This window comes from Nesoenas mayeri (genome assembly GCF_963082525.1).
Source record: "Nesoenas mayeri genome assembly, chromosome: 37".
Taxonomy (NCBI): Eukaryota; Metazoa; Chordata; class Aves; order Columbiformes; family Columbidae; genus Nesoenas; species Nesoenas mayeri.
The window spans coordinates 142,283-165,779 of NC_137578.1; the positions used below are offsets into that span (position 1 = coordinate 142,283).

General features: G+C 56.2%; 2 protein-coding genes across 2 annotated transcripts; both read right to left on the minus strand.

Moving 5' to 3' along the window:
- Positions 1-1,306: 1,306 nt before the first annotated feature.
- Positions 1,307-15,671, minus strand: DHX34 (DExH-box helicase 34; the record flags this gene model as incomplete). Its single annotated transcript, XM_080361701.1, has 16 exons — positions 1,307-1,440; positions 3,094-3,217; positions 3,291-3,467; positions 3,555-3,815; positions 4,597-4,703; positions 4,820-4,931; positions 5,008-5,175; positions 5,246-5,470; positions 6,416-6,514; positions 8,431-8,624; positions 10,106-10,280; positions 11,078-11,295; positions 11,377-11,479; positions 13,402-13,671; positions 14,618-14,929; positions 15,042-15,671. 16 exons carry the CDS (start codon positions 15,669-15,671, stop codon positions 1,307-1,309), a joined length of 3,309 nt encoding a protein of 1,102 aa, XP_080217827.1.
- Positions 15,672-19,512: 3,841 nt separating this feature from the next.
- On the minus strand, positions 19,513-23,425 carry C5AR1 (complement C5a receptor 1). Its single transcript, XM_080361684.1, is given in 4 exon segments — positions 19,513-20,065; positions 20,068-20,283; positions 20,286-20,969; positions 23,312-23,425. Coding segments are annotated over 3 exon segments (1,032 nt in total). The 5' UTR covers positions 20,938-20,969; positions 23,312-23,425; the 3' UTR covers positions 19,513-19,901.
- Positions 23,426-23,497: the final 72 nt, after the last annotated feature.

Sequence of the window (23,497 nt, forward strand, 5' to 3'; positions counted from 1 at the left end):
GCATATGGGAAGTGGTTGCTTTTCGTTTCGAAGGGGGGTTAAGATCTAAAGGGGGATTCTGAGCACTTGTTCTGACTCTTCATGGGGGTGTTTTAACCTCCTTCATTTGTAAAAAGTGAGCGTGGCGCTGAAAATGTGCCCGTCTTGGGAAAAGTGATGGGAGATGGAGGGAAGGATGGGGCACTCAGGGCTCAAAATGGCACCAGAATCACCTTAGGGAACAAAATGGTGCCAGAATCACCTCAAGGTTCAAAATGGTGCCAGAATCACCTCAAGGTTCAAAATGGCGCCAGAATCAACTCAGGGTCAAAATGGCGCCAGAATCACCTCAGGGTTAAAAATGGCGCCTGAATCACCTCAAGGTCAAAATGGCGCCAGAATCACATCAAGGGTCAAAATGGCGCCAGAATCACCTCAGGGTTCAAAATGGCGCCAGAATCACATCAAGAGTCAAAATGGCGCCAGAATCACCTCAGGGTCCAAAATGGCGCCTGAATAACCTCAGGGTCCAAAATGGCGCCTGAATCACCTCAGGGAACAAAATGGCGCCAGAATTACCTCAGGGTCAAAATGGCACCAAAATCCCCTCTCGGGGCTCAAAATGGTGCCTGAATCACCTCAGGGTCCAAAATGGCGCCTGAATCACCTCAGGGTTCAAAATGGTGCCAGAATCACTTCCGGGGTCAAAATGGCACCTGAATCAACTCAGGGCTCAAAATGGCACCAGAATCCCCTCTCGAGGCTCAAAATGGCGCCAGAATCCCCTCTCGAGGCTCAAAATGGCACCAGAATCAACTCAGGGTCAAAATGGCGCCAGAATCACCTCAGGGCTCAAAATGGCGCCTGAATCGCCTCAGGGCTCAAAATGGCGCCAGAATCACCTCAGGGCTCAAAATGGCACCAGAATCACCTCAGGGCTCAAAATGGCGCCAGAATCACCTCAGTTAAACAGTGATTATTTATCAGTTAACCCGCGCTTATTCATCAGTTAAACCGTGACAATTTATCAGTTAAACCACCATTATTTATCAGTTAAACCGCGATTATTTATCAGTTAAACCGCGATTATTTATCAGTTAAACCGCGATTATTTAGCGCTTTCTTCACCTGCTTAATAACATGCGACAGCCACGCTCAAAACTCAAAAAATATAGTTATTTATACATATTTTACTTTAAAATTGAGAGAAATTAGGTTGTTCCCACCCCGATAATGTCAGCCAAGTGTTGCAAGAGTCAGACTCACCCTGAAATAAAGGAGGTGGAGTTTTAAGGGGGTTTGTCCCTGTTTTGGGGCTCCTGGGGGTTCACCGGTGCTGCTTCTTGTGCCGGAGAATCTCCGTGGGGGTGAAGGAAAAGTCGCGCTGGCACACGTCGCAGTGGAACAGTCGGTGGAGGGAGGAGCTCTGGGAGGACATGTCAGGGGTTTCTTCCTCGGATTCTGCGGGTAAACGTAAAGAAAAGTTACAATAAACGCCCTTTCTGGCCCTAAATTATCCTCGAAACACGGGCTGTGGTTGTTCCCGATTGTCACTCGAAATGGGGGTTGTGCCCGATTGTCACTCATCACACGCGGGTTGTACCCTGATTGTCACTGGTCACACACAGGGTTGTCCCCCATTATCAATGGTCACATGTGGGGGATACTCGGGGTTGTCCCCGATTGTCACTCGATATGTGGGTTGTCCCCAGTTGTCACTCATCACACGCGGGTTGTACCCTGATTGTCACTGGTCACACACAGGGTTGTCCCCCATTATCAATGGTCACATGTGGGGGATACTTGGGGTTGTCCCTGATTGTCACTCGATATGGGAGTTGTCCCCGATTGTCACTCATCACACGCCGGTTGTACCCTGGTTGTCACTGGTCACACGCGGGGTTGTCCCCCATTATCACTGGTCACATGTGGGGGACACTCAGGGTTGTCCCCGATTGTCACTCGACATGGGGGTTGTGCCCGATTGTCACTCATCACACGCGGGTTGTACCCTGATTGTCACTGGTCACACGTTGGGGACACTGGGGTTGTCCCCAATTGTCACTCGATATGTGGGTTGTCCCCCGATTGTCACTCATCACACACAGGGTTGTCCCCCATTATCACTGGGGGGACACTCGTGGTTGTCCCCGACTGTCACTTGCCACACATGGGGTTGTTCCCGATTATCACTGGTCACACATGGGTTGTCCCTGATTGTCACTCGACACACATGGGGTTGTCCCCGATTGTCACTGATCACTGTGTGGGATTGTCCCCAATTGTCACTGGCCACACATGGGTTGTCCCTGATTGTCACTCATCACACATGGGGTTGTCCCCAGTTGTCACTTGACATGTGGGTTGTCCCCAATTGTCACTGGTCACACATGGGGGACATGGGGTTGTCCCCAGTTGTCACTTGACATGTGAGTTGTCCCTGATTGTCACTGGTCACACATGGGGGACATGGGGTTGTCCCCAGTTGTCACTCGTCACACGTGGGGGAGACGTGGAGTTGTCCCCGATTGTCATTGGTCACACACAGGGTTGTCCCCAATTGTCACTGGTCACATATGGGTTGTCCCCAATTGTCACTCGACACACACGGGGTTGTCCCCAATTGTCACTGGTCACATGCAGGGTTGTCCCTGACTGTCACTGGTCACAGTATGTGGGGTTGTCCCCAATTGTCACTGGTCACACATGGGGTTGTCCCCGATTGTCACTCGACATACATGGGCTTGTCCCCGATTGTCACTGGATACAGTGTGGGGGACACGCGAGGTTGTCCCCAATTGTCACTCATCACACGTGGGGTTGTCCCTGATTGTCACTGGTCACAGTGCAGGGGACACACGGTGTTGTCCCCGACTGTCACTCGACAAGTGGGGTTGTCCCCAGTTGTCATTCATCACATGCAGGGGCCAGGTGGGGTTGTCCCCGATTGTCACTGGTCACACGAGGGGTCGTCTCCGATTGTCACTGGTCACATGAGGGGTTGTCACTGGACACAGCATGGGGGACACGCGCAGTTGTCCCCAGTTGTCACCGGCCACACGCGGGGTTGTCCCCAGTTGTCACTGTTCGCAGTGGGGGACGCGTGGGACTCACCCTGTTGCGGCTGACAGGCGTTCTCGTGGCAGACGCGCTCCATGGGGGTGACAGGCGCGTGTAGGTGACAGTGGGGACATGTCCAGAAGCTCCGCAAGCAGTCGCTGTACAGATCCGTGTCCGTCTGGGGGACACCGAGGGGACCATCAGTGTCCCCCGTGGCGGTGACAACCGGGGCGGGGATGGGGGTCACTCACAGCCAAGCAGTTGTAGGTGAGATAATCTGTCACCCTGTAGCCGCCTTTCACCTCGTCGGGCGCCATCTCGACGCCCTCAAACAGCCCCGGCAGCCGCGGCGCGGCCGCCACCGTCTGCGGCCCCACGTAGAGGTTTTGTTTCTCCAACCCGGTGAGCGGGCGCAGGCGAAACGGCACCTACGAGGTGACGCGAAGACAAGATGGATGTCAAACCGCCGCGTCTCGGTGTGTTTCCGCGGCGAGACGGCTCGAAACCTCCATCACCTCCGTGTGTATAAACTCCAGCAGCCCCCGGGTGAGCGCGGACACGTCGCGGGGGTTCGGCCGCTGTTCGGTTTCCTCGTCTCGCGGCGCCGCCAGGAGCTGCTGTAGGAGTTGGTCCCAAGTGGAGCGGAGGCGCATGGCGGCGGCGAGGAGGCGCAGGGCGGCGTCGGCATCCGGGACGGCCATTTCCAACCAGCCGTCGGCAACCAGGCGCGAGCAGTCGGTGTTGGTGTCCAGAGAGCGGGAGAAGAGCAGGAGGGCCTGGGCGGGGGGAATAACAATAAGAACTACACCAAGAGGGGGTTTGGGGGTGGATGGGTTTGAGGGATAAGGATGAGGCAAAGCTGGGCTTAACCCTGTTTAGGCCAAGAGGATGGTTGTTAAGGGTGGTGGGGTTTTATTCTGCGCCGAGGGTCCAGGGGAATTAAGGAATATGCGGGATGATGTCAGGTTGGCGGCGCCAAGATCAACTCGGGGGTCAAAATGGCGGCAGTATCACCTCAGGGTCAAAATGGGGCCAGAATCACCTCAGGGTCAAAATGGCGCCAAAATTGCCTCAGGGCTCAAAATGGCAGCACCAGAATCACCTCAGGGCCAAAATGGCGCCAAAATTGCCTCAGGGCTCAAAATGGCAGCACCAGAATCACCTCAGGGCCAAAATGGCGCCAAAATTGCCTCAGGGCTCAAAATGGCAGCACCAGAATCACCTCAGGGCCAAAATGGCGCCAAAATTGCCTCAGGGCTCAAAATGGCAGCACCAGAATCACCTCAGGGCTCAAAATGGCGCCAGAATCGCCTCAGGGTTCAAAATGGCGCCAGAATCCCCTCAGGGTCAAAATGGTGCCAGAATTCCCTCAGAGCTCAAAATGGCGCCAGAATCGCCGCAAGGCTCAAAATGGCGCCCGAATTACCTCAGGGCTCAAAATGGCGCCAGAATCACCTCAGGGCTCAAAACGGCGCCTGAATCACCTCAGGGCCCAAAATGGCGCCAGAATCACCTCAAACCACAAACCGCTGTCCCCGGGGCCACCGCCGCGCTCACCTGCAGCGCCGGGACGCGGACGCAGTTCACCAGATACGGTTTGTTGGTCTCCAGCAGCGAGACGAAGGCGAGGAGCTGGTGTTGGCAGCTCAACCCATCCGCAGGGTCTGTTGGGGCGAAAAATGGCCGCTCAGAATCCTCCCCTGGCCCCACAACGCCAAAATTTCCCCCAAAATCTTTAATTTATGAGGAAAAGACGCAAATCCTGCGGGATTCGGTTCACCTTTGGCGCCGCCGCGCTTCGCCCCCTCCTTGGCGTGGAGAAGCTCGGGGTTGGCGGCGAAGACGCTGGTGGGATGAAGGACGACGCCTTGCTTGGTTTTGGTGTGAAAAAGCTGCGATACGAGCCAAAAAACATGGCGTCAATGGCGAGCGCCGGCGCGCGGACCGCGGCCGCGTGTTCCGCGCTACCTGCTCGGAATCTTTACGGCTGGCGTTGAGCTGGTCGGGAACGGCAAACTGAGGGTAAAGCCCGCGGCACAGCACCAATTTGAGCAGGACGAGCTGCGCCGCGGTGAGCGCCGAACCAGACGCGGCGCAAAGCTCCTCCACATTGTGCCGGAGCTTGAACTTGACGTCCTGCGGTGATAAAATGGCGTCGTAAAGCCCGGCGGTGCCATTTGGAAGCGCCAAAGGATGCGGCGGGTACCTGGATGTCGACGCCGCGCTCGTCTTTGGTGTCGGTGTCGTCGTCAGAGCCGGAGGCGGCGGCGGCGCCATCTTGGAGCCGCAGCATCTTGCGCTTGCGGGTGCCGGCGTGGCGGCGCCAGAGCTGGCGCAGCTCCTGGCGCTCGCGGTGCCGGCTGTGCTGGCTGCTGCCGGCGCCGGGCGGATCGGCGGGGTCGGGAAGGAGGTGGTGGTCGCGGAGGAGCTCCTGGTTTGGGGGGGGATGAGGCATGTTTGGGGGGGGATGAGGTTCGTTTTGGGGGTACGGGGGACATTTGGGGTGTATGGGGCACATGTGGGGAGATGAGGGTCATTTTGGGGTAGATAAAGCAGATTTGGGGTGTATGGGGCAGATTTGGGGTGTATGCGGCACCTTTTGGGGAGATGGGGCAAATTTGGGGTGTATGGGGCACATGTGGGGAGATGGGGACATTTAGGGGGAGATGAGGGTCATTTTGGGGTAGATAAGACAGATTTGGGGTGTATGGGGCACATGTGGGGACATGAGGGTCATTTTGGGGTAGATAAGGCAGATTTGGGGGAGATGTGGGACATTTGGGGTGTATGGGGCACATGTGGGGAGATGAGGTTCATTTTGGGGTAGATAAGGCAGATTTGGGGGAGATGAGGCAGATTTGGGGGGGGGGATGAGGCACATTTGGGGGTGTATGGGGAACATTTGGGGACACGAGGCAGATTTGGGGGGAGATGAAGTTCATTTTGGGGGGAGATGAGGGAGATTTATGGGGCCTGGGGCAAATGTAGGGAGTATGGGGCACATTTGGGGGACATGAGGTTCATTTTGGGGGTAGATAAGGCAGATTTGGGGGAGATGGGGCACATTTAGGGGGGATGAGGCACGTTTTGGGGGAGATGACATTCGTTTTGGGGGTGTGGGGCACATTTGGCGTGTATGGGGCACATTTGGCGTGTATGGGGCACATTTGGGGAGATAAGGTTCATTTTGGGGTAAATAAGGCAGATTTGGGGTAGAAAAGGCAGATTTGGGGTAGAAAAGGCAGATTTGGGGTAGATGGGGGACATTTGGGGGAGCTGGGGCTCATTTGGGGAGCTGACCCCCCCAAACCCCATAGGCACGGGGGCAATGTGGGGCCAGGGGGTGCAGCCGAAGCCGTGGGCACCGGTGCCAAACCTGAAAGTGGCGGCGCAGGTCGGCGGCGTCATAGAGCCGGTGCTCCTCCAGCCCGCGGCGCCGGCACCAGCGCCGGGAGCCGCCGCGCTGCCGCTTCACCTGCGCCAACGGCAACCGTGGGGTCACCGCGACAAAGCACCCCCCAAAATGTGCATAATCCCCCCCTAAAATGTGCATCATCTCACCAAAATGGGCCTTATCTGCCCCAAAATGGGGCACATCTACGCCAAAATGTGCCTCAGCTCCCCAAATCTCCCCCAGACATCCCCCATGTCCCTCAAAATGTCCCCATCTCCCCCAAAATGTCCCCATGTCCCCCAAACATCCGCCATCTCCCCTAAAATGTCCCCATGTCCCCCAAACATCCCCCATGTCCCCCAAATCTCCCCAATGTCCCCCAAATATCCCCATCTCCCCCAAATCTCCCTCATCTCCCCTAAACGTCCCTCATGTCCCCCAAAATGTCCCCATCTCCCCCAAATCTCCCCAAATGTCCCCCAAGACCCCCAAATCTCCCCCAGGTCCCCCAAATCTCCCCCATCTCCCCCAGACATCCCCAATGTCCCCCAAATCTCCCCAATGTCCCCCCAAATCTCCCCCATCTCCCCTAGACATCCCCTATGTCCCCCAAATCTCCCCCATCTACCCCAAATGTCCCCCAAAATGTCCCCATCTCCCCCAAATGTCCCTATGTCCCTCAAAATGTCCCCATCTCCCCAAACATCCCCCATGTCCCTCAAATCTCCCCCATGTCCCCCAGACATCCCCCATGTCCCCGAATCTCCCAAATGTCCCCATCTCCCCCAAATCTCCCCCATGTCCCCTAGATGTCCCCCAAAATGTCCCCATCTTCCTCAAATGTCCCCATGTCCCCCAAACATCCCCCATGTCCCCCAAATCTCCCCAATGTCCCCATCTCCCCCAAATGTCCCCTAAGTCCCTCAAATCTCCCCCAGACGTCCTCCATGTCCCCCAAATCTCCATCTCCCCCAAACATCCCCCACGTCCCCGAAATCTCCCCAATGTCCCCCCAAATGTCCCCATGTTCCCCAAATCTCCCCATCTCCCCCAGGCATCCCCAATGTCCCCCAAATCTCCCCAATGTCCCCCCAAATGTCCCCATCTCCCCCAAATCTCCCCAATGTCCCCCAAAATGTCCCCATCTCCCTCAAATCTCCCCCATGTCCCCCCAAACCTCCCCAATGTCCCCCCAAATGTCCCCATGTCCCCGAAATCTCCCCCATCTCCCCCAAATGTCCCCCAGACATCCCCAATGTCCCCCAAATCTCCCCAATGTCCCCCAAATGTCCCCATCTCCCCCAAATCTCCCCTATGTCCCCCCAAATGTCCCCATCTCCCCCAAAACATCCCCATGTCCCCCAAACATCCCCCATGTCCCCCCAAATGTCCCCATCACCCCAAATATCCTCCATGTCCCCCAAATCTCACTCATGTCCCCCAGACATCCCCAATGTCCCCCCAAATGTCCCCCGAATCTCCACCTTCCCCAAATCTCCCCCATCTACCCCAAATGTCCCCCAAAATGTCTCCATCTCCCCTAAATGTCCCCATGTCCCCCAAAATGTCCCCATCTCCCCCAGGCATCCCCCATGTCCCCCAAATCTCCCCAATGTCCCCCCAAATGCCCCCATCTCCCCCAAAATATCCCCATGTCCCCCAGACATCCCCAATGTCCCCCAAATCTCCCCAATGTCCCCCAAATGTCCCCATCTCCCCCAAATCTCCCCCATGTCCCCCAAATCTCCCCCATGTCCCCCCAAATGTCCCCATGTCCCCCAAATCTCCCCCATCTCTCCCAAATCTCCCCAATGTCCCCCAAAATGCCCCCATCTCCCCCAAATGTCCCCCATGTCCCCCAAATCTCCCTCATGTCCCTCAAATGTCCCTATGTCCCTCAAATGTCCCCCATGTCTCCCAAATCTCCATCTCCCCTAAACATCCCCCATCTCCCCCAAATCTCCCCCAAAATGTCCCCCCAAAACGTCACCCCTCACCTGCAGCCACTCGTTGAAGAGGTTGAGCAGGGTGAGGGGGTCCCCGTGGGCGCTCTCGAGCGGGCGCCGGGCGGCGGCGCGGTCGGGGTCGGGCTGCGCCGCGCGCACCAGCGGCGACGGGACGCTCAGCGCTGCCGCCACCGTCAGCGCCGGCTCCGGCAGCCCCAGCAGCACCCCCAGCACCAGCACCTTCCCTGCGCGGGGAGGGACAGTCACACAGGGACACCCCAAAAACGGCGCTGCTGTCATGGGGGGACGTCCTGAGGTGATTATGGTGGCGCCATTTTGAGCCCCTGAGGTGATTCTGGCGCCGTTTTGAGCCCTGAGGTGATTCTGGCGCCGTTTTGACCCTGAGGTGATTCTGGCGCCATTTTTTGAGGTGATTCTGGCGCCATTTTGGACCCCTGAGGTGATTCTGGCGCCATTTTGACCCTGAGGTGATTCTGGCGCCATTTTTTGAGGTGATTCTGGCGCCACTTTGTCCCTGAGGTGATTCAGGCACCATTTTGGGCCCCTGAGGTGATTCTGGCGCCATTTTGGGCCTTGAGGTGGTTCTGGCGCCATTTTGACCCTGAGGTGATTCAGGTGCCATTTTGGGCCCCTGAGGTGATTCTGGCGCCATTTTGGGCCTTGAGGTGATTCTGGCGCCATTTTGACCCTGAGGTGATTCAGGTGCCATTTTGGGCCCCTGAGGTGATTCAGGCGCCATTTTGAGCCCAATGTCCCCCCAAATGTCCCTATCTCCCCCATCTCCCCCAGACATCCCCCATGTCCCCCAAATCTCCCCTATCTTCCCCAAATCTCCCCCATCTACCCCAAATGTCCCCCAAAATGTCCCCATGTCCCCCAAAATGTCCCCAATGTCCCCCAAAATGTCCCCCAAAATTAGGGGGGGGCCATTTTGAGCCCTGAGGTGATTCTGGTGCCATTTTGACCCTGAGGTGATTCTGGCGCCATTTTGACACAGTTTGGGGGTCGCTCTGTTTATCACTAATTCCCACATTAGTCACTTTTTGTACGTTTTCTTCCATTATATCATGAGATCGAGACTAAAACTCGCAGAACTTGTGCACCTGGAGCCGCCATTTTGACCCTGAGGTGATTTTGGCGCCATTTTGAGCCCTGAGGTGATTCTGGCGCCATTTTGAACCCTGAGGTGATTCTGGCGCCATTTTGACCCTGAGGTGATTCTGGCGCCATTTTGAGCCCTGAGGTGATTCTGGCGCCATTTTGACCCTGAGGTGATTCTGGCGCCATTTTGAGCCTTGAGGTGATTCGGGCGCCATTTTGAGCCTTGAGGTGATTCTGGCGCCATTTGGACCCTGAGGTGATTCAGGCACCATTTGAACCCTGAGGTGATTCAGGCGCCATTTTGAACCCTGAGGTGATTCAGGCGCCATTTTGACCCTGAGGTCATTCAGGCGCCATTTTGAGCCCTGAGGTGATTCTGGCGCCATTTGGACCCTGAGGTGATTCTGGCGCCATTTTGACCCTGAGGTGATTCTGGCGCCATTTTGAGCCCTGAGATGATTCTGGCGCCATTTGGACCCTGAGGTGATTCTGGCGCCATTTTGAGCCCTGAGGTGATTCTGGCGCCATTTTGAGCCCTGAGGTGATTCTGGCGCCATTTTGACCCTGAGGTGACTCAGGCGCCATGTTTCAATATGTTACTCACCCACCACCACGTCCACCGGGAGCTGGGCCAGGAGGGTCCCGATGGGCGTCAGGTCCTCGTTGTTGTCCAGGGCTCCCTGGTCCTGCAGGTACCGCACGGCCATTTCCAAGCTGGACGCAGGGGGAGGCTCCAAAAAGGGGAAAGTTCGGGGGTCACCGAGCCCCATGCTCTTTAACTACAAGACAAAGACACAAAACCAACCTTGGTGACAACATGAAGAGCTTGGAGTTTATAAATCCCCCCCAGGAACCATGAGACCCTGACGCTCAAGCTTTAGCTGGATGGGTTTTCCCCCCTGAGATCTTCACAAATCAATCATAGAATCGTTTTAATTGAAAAAGAGCCTCAAAATCATCCAGTCCAACCATTAACCCACCGCTGCCACTTTGAGCCCTGAGGTGATTCTGGCACCATTTTGAGCCCTGAGGTGATTCAGGCGCCATTTTGACCTGTGAGGTGATTCAGGCGCCATTTTATGAGGTGATTCGGGCACCATTTTGAGCCCTGAGGTGATTCGGCGCCACTTTGAACCCTGAGGTGATTCTGGCGCCATTTTATGAGGTGATTCTGGCGCCATTTTATGAGGTGATTCTGGCGCCATTTTGAGCCCTGAGGTGATTCTGGCGCCATTTTGACCCTGAGGCGATTCTGGTGCCATTTCATGAGGTGATTCTGGCGCCATTTTGAGCCCTGAGGCGATTCAGGCACCATTTTATGAGGTGATTTTGGCACCATTTTGACCCTGAGGCGATTCTGGCGCCATTTTATGAGGTGATTCAGGCGCCATTTTGACCCTGAGGCGATTCTGGCGCCATTTTGTCCCTGAGGTGATTCAGGCGCCATTTTGACCCTGAGGCGATTCTGGCGCCATTTTGTCCCTGAGGTGATTCAGGCGCCATTTTGACCCTGCGGTCCTTCTTTAGCCCCAAATCATTACATTTTCCATCTATATTTTTCCTCCCCGCCTTTCACCTGCAGCACCAAAGCATCGAGCGCCACCCGTCGAATCTCCGGCACGGGATACGGAGCAAAACCATCATAGTCGGACTCGGCGTAAAGCCGGTAACAAACACCAGGACCGGTCCTGCCGGCGCGGCCTTTACGCTGCTCGGCGCTCGCCCGGCTGATCCAAAACTCCTGCAGCCGCTGTAGTTTGGCCTCGGGGTCGTAACTCATCTCCTTCACCTTCCCTGGACGCAATGACAGCGACCAAGGGGGTTAAAAGGGGGATTTGGAGGGTTATCGGCACAAAATGGAGGGCGGTTTTGTACCGGAATCCAGGACGAAGCGCACGCCGTCGATGGTCACTGAGGTTTCGGCGATGTTGGTGGACAGGATGCACTTGCGGACGCCGGGAGGGGGGACGTCGAACACCTGGAAATGGCCGAAGTTGAAGGTTCGAGCGCCACAAAATGGAGTCGGAGCCACAAAATGGCGTCGGACCCTACAAGACGGAGTCGCGCCCACAAAATGGGGTTGAACCCACAAAATGGCGTCACGCCCCACAAAATGGTGTCAGACTCACAAAATGGCGTCAGACTCACAAAATGGCGTCGTGCCCCACAAAATGGAGTTGGACCCCACAAAATGGGGTCGGACCCATAAAATGGCGTCGCGCCCCACAAAATGGCGTTGTGCCCCACAAAATGGAGATGGACCCACAAAATGGCGTTGGGCCCCACATATAGGGGTTGGACCCACAAAATGGAGTCGGACCCCACAAAATGGAGTCGGACCCCACATATAGGGGTTGGAACCACAAAATGGAGTCGGACCCCACAAAATGGCGTAGCGTCCCACAAAATGGAGATGGACCCACAAAATAGGGTCGGGCCTACAAAATGGAGTCGGACCCCACATATAGGGATTGGAACCACAAAATGGAGTCGGACCCCACAAAATGGCGTCGCGCCCCACAAAATGGGGTGGGACCCACAAAATGGCGTTGGGACCCACAAAATGGAGATGGACCCACAAAATGGTGTCACGTCCCACAAAATGGAGATGGATCCACAAAATGGAGTCGTGCCCCATAAAATGGAGATGGACCCACAAAATGGAGTCGAGCCCACAAAATGGAGTCGGACCCCACATATAGGGGTCGGACCCACAAAATGGAGATGGACCCACAAAATGGCGTCGCACCCTACAAGATGGAGTCGGGCCCACAAAATGGCGTCAGGACCCACAAAATGGGGTCGGACCCACAAAATGGACACAACAAGGGAATTAAAAATCCAAAAGTAAACTAAAAACCCACCAAATAAAAAGATTAAAAACCAAAAAATAAACTAAAAAATTCCCAACATAAAACGATTAAAAAAAAAAAAAAAAAATCGAGAAAGAAACTTAAAAATCCGCAAAATAAAAATAATATAAAAAAAATAAAGCAAAAAAAAACCCAAAAGAAAAAGATTGAAAATCCAAAAAGAAACTAAAAAATCCTCCAAAATAATAAAATTAAAAATCCAAAAAGAAACTTGAAAAATTCAACTAAAGATCCCACTAATAGTCCCACTAATAGTCCCATTATAAATCCCACTAATAATCCCACTAATAATCCCACTAATAATCCCACTATAAATCCCACTAATAATCCCACTAATAATCCCACTAATAATCCCACTAATAATCCCACTAATAGTCCCACTAATAGTCCCACTAATAGTCCCACTAATAGTCCCACTAATAGTCCCACTAATAGTCCCATTATAAGTCCCAATAATAATCCCACTACAAATCCCAATAATAGTCCCACTAATAATCCCACTACAAATCCCAATAATAATCCCACTAATAGTCCCACTATAAATTCCAATAATAATCCCACTATAAGTCCCACTAATAGTCCCACTAATAATCCCACTAATAATCCCATTATAAGTCCCACTAATAATCCCACTAATAATCCCACTAATAATCCCATTATAAGTCCCAATAATAATCCCACTAATAGTCCCACTATAAATCCCACTAATAATACCACTAATAATCCCACTAATAATCCCACTAATAGTCCCACTATAAATCCCACTAATAATCCCATTATAAGTCCCAATAATAATCCCACTACAAATCCCAATAATAATCCCACTAATAATCCCACTAATAATCCCACTAATAATCCCATTATAAGTCCCAATAATAATCCCACTAACAGTCCCACTATAAATCCCACTAATAATCCCACTAATAATCCCACTATAAGTCCCACGAATAATCCCACTAATAATCCCACTAAATACAAAACATATTCAAATCCTCCCCCCCAATTTCCAGCGTGGACCGGTCCGCACCTTATCCTGCTCGGCCACCGAGAGGGTGCTGTGCAGGGGCAGCACCACCCAGCGCTGGCTCCGCGCCGCGTACGCCTGCGCCGCCTCCAGGACGGCGCCGATCTCGGCCACCCCGCTCAGGAACACCAGCAGGTCCCCGCGCTCCTCCGGCGGGTGCCGGTGGTCGATGGCCTGCAGCACCCGCAGGTACGGCAGCGGGTCCAGCCGCTCCGCTCGCCCCGGTGCCGGCGCCGCCGCCGCCTCCTCTTTGGCAATCGGTTGGTAAATAACCTGGGGGGGGAAGCACCGAGTCTATGTTGGGGACACCCTGGTGTGGTCTCGGCAGGGACACAAGGTCTCCCATCCAAGTGCTGACCGGGCCCGACCCTGCTTAGCTTCACCAGATCAGCCATTCTCAGGGTGCTATGGTTGTGTATATTATATATATGATCCGCAAGTATATCCTCATAGACACAGTGGAAGGGCAGGAAAACCTCTCTGACCTACTGACCACCCCCTTCTAATCCCCCCCAGGTCCCATTGGCTTCCTGGTCACAAGGTCTCCCATCCAAGTACTGACCGGGCCTGACTCTGCTTAGCTTCCCAGATCAGCCATTCTCAGGGTGTTATGGCTATATATATTATATATATATATGATCCCCAAGTATATCCTGATAGTATCTGAACTAAACCCCTTTTCAAGGGCAGAGTAGAGGGGCAGGAGAACCTCTCTGACCTACTGACCACCCCCTTCTAATCCCCCCCAGGTCCCATTGGCTTTCTGGCCACAAGGTCTCCCATCCAAGTCCTGACCGGGCCCGACCCTGCTTAGCTTCCCAGACCAGCCATTCTCAGGGTGCTATGACTGTATGTATTATAGAGATACAAATATATATATATACACACATGTGAGGGGCAGAAGAACCTCTCTGACCTGCTAACCACCCCCTTCTAATCCCCTCCAGGTCCCATTGGCTTCCTGGCCACAAGGGCCCAGTGCTGGCTCAGCCCACAGCACCCGCTATTCCCACCTGGTCTCCCATCCAAGTCCTGACCGGGCCCGACCCTGCTTAGCTTCCCAGATCAGCCATTCTCAGGGTGCTATAACTGTATGTATCATAGAAATACAAATATATATATATACACGTGAGGGGCAGCAGAACCTCTCCGACCTACTGCCCACCCCTATTTAATCCCCCTCAGGTACCCCAAAAGCCGTTGCAATTCGCGGCCTCACCGAGATGGGAAAGATCCTTCCCGGCACCTGCAGCACCGGCGCGCCGCCGAAATAGCTGGAAAACAGTTGGATATTGATGGTTGCCGACATGAGGACGAGGCGCAGGTCGCGGCGAGCGCCGAGCAGGCTGCGCAGGACGCCCAGCAGGAAGTCGCCGTGGAGGTGCCGCTCGTGGACCTCGTCGGCGATGAGGACGTTGTAGGCGGCGAGCGCCGGGTCGCGCTGGAGCTGCCGCAGCAGCAGCCCCTCGGTCACGAACAGCAGCCGCGTGGCCGCCGAGCGGCTGCTCTCGAAGCGGATCTGGTAGCCCACCTGCGGGGAGAAGCCAAAGTCAGTTGAAAAAGCCAACAAGAAACTAAAACTAATCCGAAATAGTATTAAATACCCCCAAAAACGAAGCTCTTCGTTTACACCGCATCCTCACCTCGTCGCCATACTGGTGCAGGCTCTCGAGCGCCACCCGTTTGGCCAGCGCCACGCAGGCCACGCGCCGCGGTTGGGTACAAACCACGCGCTCGTACCCTCCGGCCAGCAAGAACTGCGGCACCTGCGTGGATTTCCCGCAACCCGTATCTCCGGCGATCACCACCACCGGATTCTCCGCCACGGCGTCGAGGATCCGTTGGCGGTAGCGCCAAATGGGCAGCGCCGCCCGCTCCTTTTGGATCTTGGCCAGCTTGGCGAAGCTCCGCTTTTGGGCGAAATCCAGGTAATGCAACAAAGCGGCGCGGAACTCGGCAAGAGGCTCCTCGGGGACGCCGGCGACGGCGCCGCGACGGCACCGCGGCACCGCCAGGTTGATGCGGTAACGGGGGTCGTAGTGGGGCGGTAAATCCAACGCGTTGGTCTTGGGTTCTTTGGGTGGTTCACGGGGGGTTTTTCGGCTTTGGAAACGCCGGAGGCGCTCGAAAAAGGTCCAAAAGTCGGCGGCGTCCTCGGTGCCGGCGCCGGGATGGTGCTGCTTGCCGAAATAAAGCTCCTCCAGGCGGCGCCGCGCGGTGGGACAGTCCCAGTCCCACGATGGGGGGGATGAGGGACGGGGGTCGTTCTCCATCGTTGCAGGGTCCGGAATCTGGGAGGATTTGGGTCAGATCTGGGGTGTTGGGGACCCCCAAAACCCGGCCTGGGCTCTTGGGATGCACATTAAACTCTGTTTGCATCCTGGGAGACCCACACATCCTGATTCAGTCCCCTAAGATCCCCCCCAAAATGCAACTCAGCCCCTTGGGACCCCCCAAACCTCATTCCAGACCCTTGGGACCCCCCAAACCCCATTCCAAACCCTTGAGACCCCCCAAACCCCATTGCAGACCCCTGGGATCCCCAATGGCCCCTTGGGACCCCCACAAACCCCATTCCAAACCCTTGAGACCCCCCAAACCCCATTGCAGACCCCTGGGATCCCCAATGGCCCCTTGGGACCCCCACAAACCCCATTCCAGACCCTTGGGACCCTCCAAACCCTATTCCAGCCCCTTGGGACCCCCCAAACCCCATTCCAGACCCTTGAGACCCCCACAACCCAACCCAGACCCTTGAGACCCCCCAAACTCCATTCCAGACCCTTGGGATCCCCCAAACCCCATTCCAGACCCCTGGGATCCCCAATGGCCCCTTGGGACCCCCCAAATCCCATTCCAGACCCTTGAGATCCCCCAACCCCATTCCAGCCCCTTGGGACCCCCCAAACCCCATTTCAGACCCCTGGGATACCCAATGGCCCCTTAGGACCCCCCAAACTCCATTCCAGACCCCTGCGATCCCCAACGGCCCCTTGGGACCCCCCCAAACCCCATTCCAGACCCCTGGGATCCCCAACAGCCCCTTGGGACCCCCCAAACCCCATTCCAGACCCTTGAGACCCCCCAAACCCCATTCCAGATCCTCGGGATCCCCAATGGCCCCTTGGGACCCCCCCCAACCTCATTCCAGACCCTTGAGACCCCCTCAACCCCATTTCAGACCCCTGGGACCCTCAACAGCCCCTTGGGACCCCCCAAACCCCATTCCAGACCCTTGGGACCCCCAAAACCCCATTTCAGACCCCTGGGGCCCCCCAATCCCCATTCCAGACACTTGAGACCCCCCCCAACCCCCATTCCAGACCCCTGGGATCCCCAATGGCCCCTTGGGACCCCCCCAACCCCATTCCAGACCCTTGAGACCCCCCAAACCCCATTCCAGACCCCTGGGACCCCCAACAGCCCCTTGGGACCCCCCAAACCCCATTCCAGACCCTTGAAACCCCCCCAAACCCCATTCCAGACCCCTGGGATCCCCAATGACCCCTTGGGACCCCCACAAACCCATTCCAGACCCCTGGGATCCCCAACAGCCCCTTGGGACCCCCCAAACCCCATTCCAGACCCCTGGGACCCCCCAAACCCCATTCCAGACCCCTGGGATCCCCAATGGCCCCTTGGGACTCCCACAAACCCCATTCCAGACCCTTGGGACCCTCCAAACCCTATTCCAACCCCTTGGGACCCCCCAAACCCCATTCCAGACCCTTGGGACCCCCACAACCCAACCCAGACCCTTGAGACCCCCCAAACCCCATTCCAGATCCTTGAGACCCCCCTAAACCCCATTCCAGAACCCTGGGATCCCCAATGGCCCCTTGGGACCCCCCCAACCCCATTCCAGACTCTTGGGATCCCCCAACCTCCATTCCAGACCCCTGGGATCCCCAAGAGCCCCTTGGGACCCCCCAAACCCCATTCCAGACCTTTGAGACCCCCCAAACCCCATTCCAGACCCCTGGGATCCCCAATGGCCCCTTGGGACCCCCCCAACCCCATTCCAGACCCCTGGGATCCCCAATGGCCCCTTGGGACCCCCCAAACCCCATTTTAGACCCTTGGGACCCCCCCAAACCCCATTCCAGACCCCTGGGATCCCCAACAGCCCCTTGGGACCCCCCAAACCCCATTCCAGACCCTTGGGACCCCCCAAACCCCATTCCAGACCCCTGGGACCCCTCCAAACCCCATTTCAGACCCCTGGGATCCCCAACGGCCCCTTGGGACCCCTCCAAACCCCATTCCAAACCCTTGAGACCCCCCCAAACCCCATTCTAGACCCCTGGGATCCCCAATGGCCCCTTGGGACCCCCCAAACCCCATTTCAGACCCCTAGAACCCCTATAGAAGCCTTTAGGACCCGCCCCCCCCCCCCCCCCCCCCTCCTGGGCCCCCCCCAGCCCGTTCCCCCCCTTCCCGCTCTCAGACCCGGTTTTAGTACCAGTTTTAGTACCGGTTTTAGGACCCGGCGCGTTCCCGCCGCTCAGGCCCCAAAATGAACCGAGGGGACCCCGGAACCATTAACGCGCGCGGCCGCCAGGGGGCGCCAGAGCGAGTGGGCGGCACCAACGAGCGCGGGAAAGTGGGGGAAAGTGGGCGTGGCTATGCAAAACAACGGGACACGTGGTCGGGGCTATGGAAATGAGGCGCGGGTATGAACATAAAGGCGGGGGGTGGGCGTGGTTATGCAAATCACATGGAGGGTGGGCGGGGCGCCCGCGGAGCTTCCCAGGGGCGGGCGGGGCTGCGGGAAACGCTGTGGCCCGTGTCCCAAAGGGTCCCAAAGGGGTCCCAAAGGGTCCTCAAGGGCCCTCAAGGGTTCAAAGGGGTTCCAAAGGGGTTCCAAAGTGTCCCAAAGGGGTCCCAAAGGGTCCTCAAGGGTTCCAAAGGGTCCCAAAGGGCCCTCAAGGGTCCTCAAGGGTCCCAAAGGGGTCCCAAAGGGGTCCCAAAGGGGTCCCAAACGGGTCCCAAACGGGTCCCAAACGGGTCCCAAACGGTCCCAAAGGGATCCCAAAGGGTCCCCAAAGGGTCCCCAAAGGGGTCCAAAGGGTTCCAAGGGGTCCCAAAGGGGTCCCCAAAGGGGTCCCCCTTGTGCGCCCCCACCCCCACCAGTCACCACTGTCCCCCAATTGTCCCCACTTACCTGCAACCATCTCACTTGTGCTTCCCTGGCCCCCAGGTGGCCCCAATTGGTCCCCAGGTGGCCCCAATTGGCCCCAAAGGGTCCCCCTTGTGCGCCCCCATCCCCACCAGTCACCACTGTCCCCCAATGTCCCCACTTACCTGCAACCATCTCACTTGTGCTTCCCTGGCCCCAGGTGGCCCCAATTGGTCCCCAGGTGGCCCCAATTGGCCCCAAAGGGTCCCCCTTGTGCCTCCCCATCCCCACCAGTCACCACTGTCCCCCAATTGTCCCCACTTACCTGCAACCATCTCACTTGTGCTTCCCTGGCCCCAGGTGGCCCAATTGGCCCCAGGTGGACCCAATGGGCCCCCCAGGTGGCCCCAATGGGCCCCCAGGTGGCCCCAATCGGCCCCCAGGTGGCCTCATCCCAAACTGTCTCCTTGTCCCAACTCTCTCCCTTGTGCTCCCCTGTCCCCTCATTGTCCCCTGTCCCCAACCATCCCCATTGGGCTCCCTGTCCCCATTGTCCCCATCCCAAACTGTCCCCTTGTCCCCAAATACCTCACTTGTGCCCCTCATCCCAAACCATCCCCATTGTGCCCTGTCCCCCATTGTCCCCAGTCCAAACTGTCCCCTTGTCCCCAAGTATCTCACTTGTGCCCCCCATCCCCAACCATCCCCATTGTGCCCCTGTCCCCAAGTGTCCCCATCACAACCTGACCCCCTTGTGCCCCACTATCCCCAACCACCCCCACTAGGCCTACCTGTCCCAAATTGTCCCCAATCCCCGCCCCCCATGGCCCTTCTGGTGGCACCAGGGCGGTGACATCCGCCTGTACCATTCATTGTGTCACCCACAGGCCCTGAAACTGCTGACACAGCCAAAATCTTGCCCAAGAAACCACCGGAAAGGAGAAACGAGGAACATGTTGCTCAAAGCTTGAGGAACCTCCAGTTTTATTGGCGACGGTGACACGATGGGGACGGTGAGGGACGCGGCCACCTCCGCGGGGTGGCCTTGAGCTTTTGGGTCAAGCTTAAGTTTTGTTGGGTCAGGTTTAAGTTTTCTTGGGTCAGGCTTAAGTTTTTGGGTCGAGCTTAAGTGAGTTTTTTGGGGTGACGGAGCTTGAGGTGGGTCCATGTCAACCTTGGGTGGTGGAGATGATGGGTGGTGACGAACAGGCGGCACATGCGGTGACAAAGTCCTCCCGTCACTCAGAGGCCACCGAGGAAACCGGTAGAAGGTCCCCAAGTGTTGCCGAACACCCCAACTCACAACCACGTGGGACAACGCGCGGGGGAAGGAGACGACGACCACCTCACCAAACCCCAAGCGCCGGCGCCGCCGCGTCACCGCTCATATGGTGGTGCTGATGCTCTGGTCGTCCACGGTGGACTTGGTCTTCATCCTGCTGTCCCCCATGGTGCTGGTGGGGTCGTCGCTCAGGACGCCGCGCAGGATGGATCTCCAGGAGCGCCGCAGCTTGTCCTTGAAGTCCTGCCCCATCACCACGTAGATGATGGGTTGATGCAGCTGTTGACGTAGGCGACGCCGGTGACGGCGGCGTCGGCGTCGCGGGCGCCCTTGAACAAGTCGCTGCGAGGAGAAGTGGAGGCCATGATCAAACCCACCACGTGGTAGGGCAACCAACACACGAAGAAGCTGACGATGACCACCAAAACAAGCATGGTGGCCTTTTTGGACCTGGCGAAGCCCTTGCTGCGCACGCGGGTCAACAGAGGCCGTAACACACGGTGATCACCACGAACGGCACCAAGAAACCGGCGACGAAGCGCGTGACGGCGGTGACGAGCTCGGTGACGTGCTGGTGCCGCCCAACGGCCGCGTAGTCCAAAACGCACGTGGTCTTGTCGGAGAAATCGTCACGCCGCACGGTGCGGAAGATGAAGGACGGGAGGGTGAGGAGCGCGGCCAAGAACCACGCGGCGCCGCACGCCGCCCGCGCCAAGCGCAGCGTGCGGTGGTTCTGGCACCACACCGGGCGCGTCACCAAGGCGCAGCGGTCGGCGCTGATGGCCGTCAAGAGGAGGACGCTGGCGAACATGTTGAGGATGGTGAGGGACGGCAAGAACTTGCAGGCGAAGGCGCCCAACGGCCAATGGTGGTCGCGGGCCAGCGGGAAGGCCAAGAAGGGCAAGGCCAAGCAGCAGAGGAGATCGGCCAAGGAGAGGTTGAGGAACCAAACGCCGTTGACCGTGCGGCGCAGCTCGAAGCCGGTCACCCAGATGACGGCGCCGTTGCCGAAGACGCCGAGGAGGAAGATGAGGGCGTAGAGGGCCAGGATGGCGCGGTGGCCGGGAGGGACCTCGTAGTCGTCCAGGTCGTAGATGGAGTCGTCGTCCCACGTGTAGTTGAAGGTCATGTCGTCCATGGTCCAGCGGCCGATCAACTGGAAAGCGCAGCCTGTTGGACAGCGGGGAAGGGTTTGGGTTGGATGGACCTTCAATGATCATCCAATCCAACCCAGGTCATGGTCAAGGAGACCTTCAATGGGATGAGGTTCCTCAAACCCTGTTTCTAGAGCCATGGAAGGGTTTGGGTTGGATGGACCTTCAAAGATCATCCAATCCAACCCATGTCATGGTCAAGAACGTTGTCTACATGATCATGTTCCTCAAACCATGTTTCTAGAGCCATGGAGGGGTTTGGGTTGGATGGACCTTCAATGATCATCTAATCCAACCCATGTCATGGTCAAGGAGACCTTCAATGGGATGAGGTTCCTCAACACCCCATCCTTAGAGTCATGGAGGAGTTTGGGTTGATGACCTTCAATGATCATCTAATCCAACCCACATCATGGTCAAGACCTTCAATGGGATGACGTTCCTCAAACCATGTTTCTAGAGCCATGGAAGGGTTTGGGTTGGATGGACCTTCAATGATCATCCAATCCAACCCACATCATGGTCAAGACCTTCAATGGGATGAGGTTCCTCAAACCATGTTTCTAGAGCCATGGAAGGGTTTGGGTTGGATGGACCTTCAAGGATCTTCTAATCCAATCCAGGTCATGGTCAAGCAGACCTTCAATGGATGAGGTTCCTCAAACCCCCATCCTTAGGGTCATAGAGGAGTTTGGATTAGATGGACCTTCAAAGATCATCTAATCCAACCCACATCATGGTCAAGGAGACCTTCAATAGAATGAGGTTCCTCAACGCTCCATCCTTAGAACCATGGATGGGTTTGGGTTGGATGGACCTTCAATGATCATCCAATCCAACCCATGTCATGGTCAAGGAGACCTTCAATGGGATGAGGTTCCTCCAACCCCCATTTCTAGAGCCATGGAGGGGTTTGGCTTGGAGGAACCTCCACTGCCCACCCCGTCCAAGCCGCTGAGATGTTCCTCAAGAAGAACCCGAGGTGGAAGCACCGAAACCCGCCCCGGCCAGCGAGGAAACGGCCGTTTCCCCATTTCCTCTGGTGGCGCAAGAACCCGCATGAGGAAACACCCAAGCGCCGCAGCCCCGGCAGCTCCGCCGCCTTTAGGCCGGGCCTAAAGTCCCGACAGGAGATGGAGAAATCCGCCGTGAGCAACGCGGCACCAAAATCAGGTGGAAAGACTAAGGGAGGAGTTTTACCTCAAAACCCGGCTTTTCTTCTCCAAAACCTGGTTTTATACCCCTCCAAAGCCCAGCCTTACCCTCCAAAGCCAGCCTTACCCTCCAAAGCCCAGCCTTACAAGCCAGCCTTACCCCCCTAAATTTGCCTTTTACTCAACAAAATCCGGCTTTACCTCATCCAAACCCAGCTCTTCGCTTCAAATCCTGTTTTTATTCCCCTCAAAACACAGCTTTACCACCCAAAAATCAGCTTTACCCCCGAATTCACTTTATCTTCTCCAAAACCAGCTTTATACTCCCCAAATCCTGGCTCTTCAAGCCCCAAATCCTGGTTTTATCCCCCCTCAAAACCAGGCTTTATTCCCCCCCACAAAACCCTGCTCTATTCCCCTTCAAAACCAGGCTTTATCCCCACCCCAAAACTTGTGCTTTTCCCCCATTAAACCCAGTTTTACCCCCCAAAACCCAGCTTTAGCCCCTTAATCCTGACTTTTCCCCCCCAAAACCTGGCTTTTTCCCCTCAAATCCCAGCTTTATCCTCCCCAAAACCCAGCTCTTCTCCCCCAAATCCGGCTCTATTGCCCTGCAAAACCCGTCTTTACCACCTTAATCCTCACATCCCCCCCCCAACCCAGCTTAACCCCCCTTAATCCACACTTTCCCCCCCCAAACCCAGCTTACCCCCCAAAACCCAGCTTTTATCCCCTTAATCCTCACTTTCCCCCCCAAAACCCAACTTCACACCCCAAAACCCAGCTTTACCCCCTTAATCCTCACTTTTCCCCCCCAAAACCCAGCTTTATCCCCCAAAACCCAGCTTTATCTCCTTAATCCTTTTCCCCCCCCAAAACCCAGCTTTACCCCCCCAAAACCCAGCTTTATCCCCTTAATCCTCACTTTTCCCCCCCAAAACCCAGCTTTATCCCCTTAATCCACACTTTCCCCCCCAAAACCCAGCTTTATCCCCTTAATCCTCACTTTTCCCCCCCAAAACCCAGCTTTATCCCCTTAACCCTCACTTTTCCCCCCTAAAACCCAGCTTTATCCCCTTAATCCTCACTTCCCCCCCAAAACCCAGCTTTACCCCCTTAATCCTCACTTTTCTCCCCCAAAACCCAGCTTTACCCCCCAAAACCACTCCCAAACAGTTCATTCCAGCCCCATGGACCCTCTCACCTGCGTCCCGGTGGCTCTGGGTGCCAAATGGGTGCCAAACGGGTGCCAAATGGGTGCCGAGGAGGTTTTATGGGCGGCCAAGGGGAAGCGGAGGCCAAAAAAAGAAGAGAAAAGGGAAAACCCAAAAAGGAGAAGCAGCAACAGCTTGGGAGGGGGGGACCCAAAGGCCAACCAAGCGTTGACCCC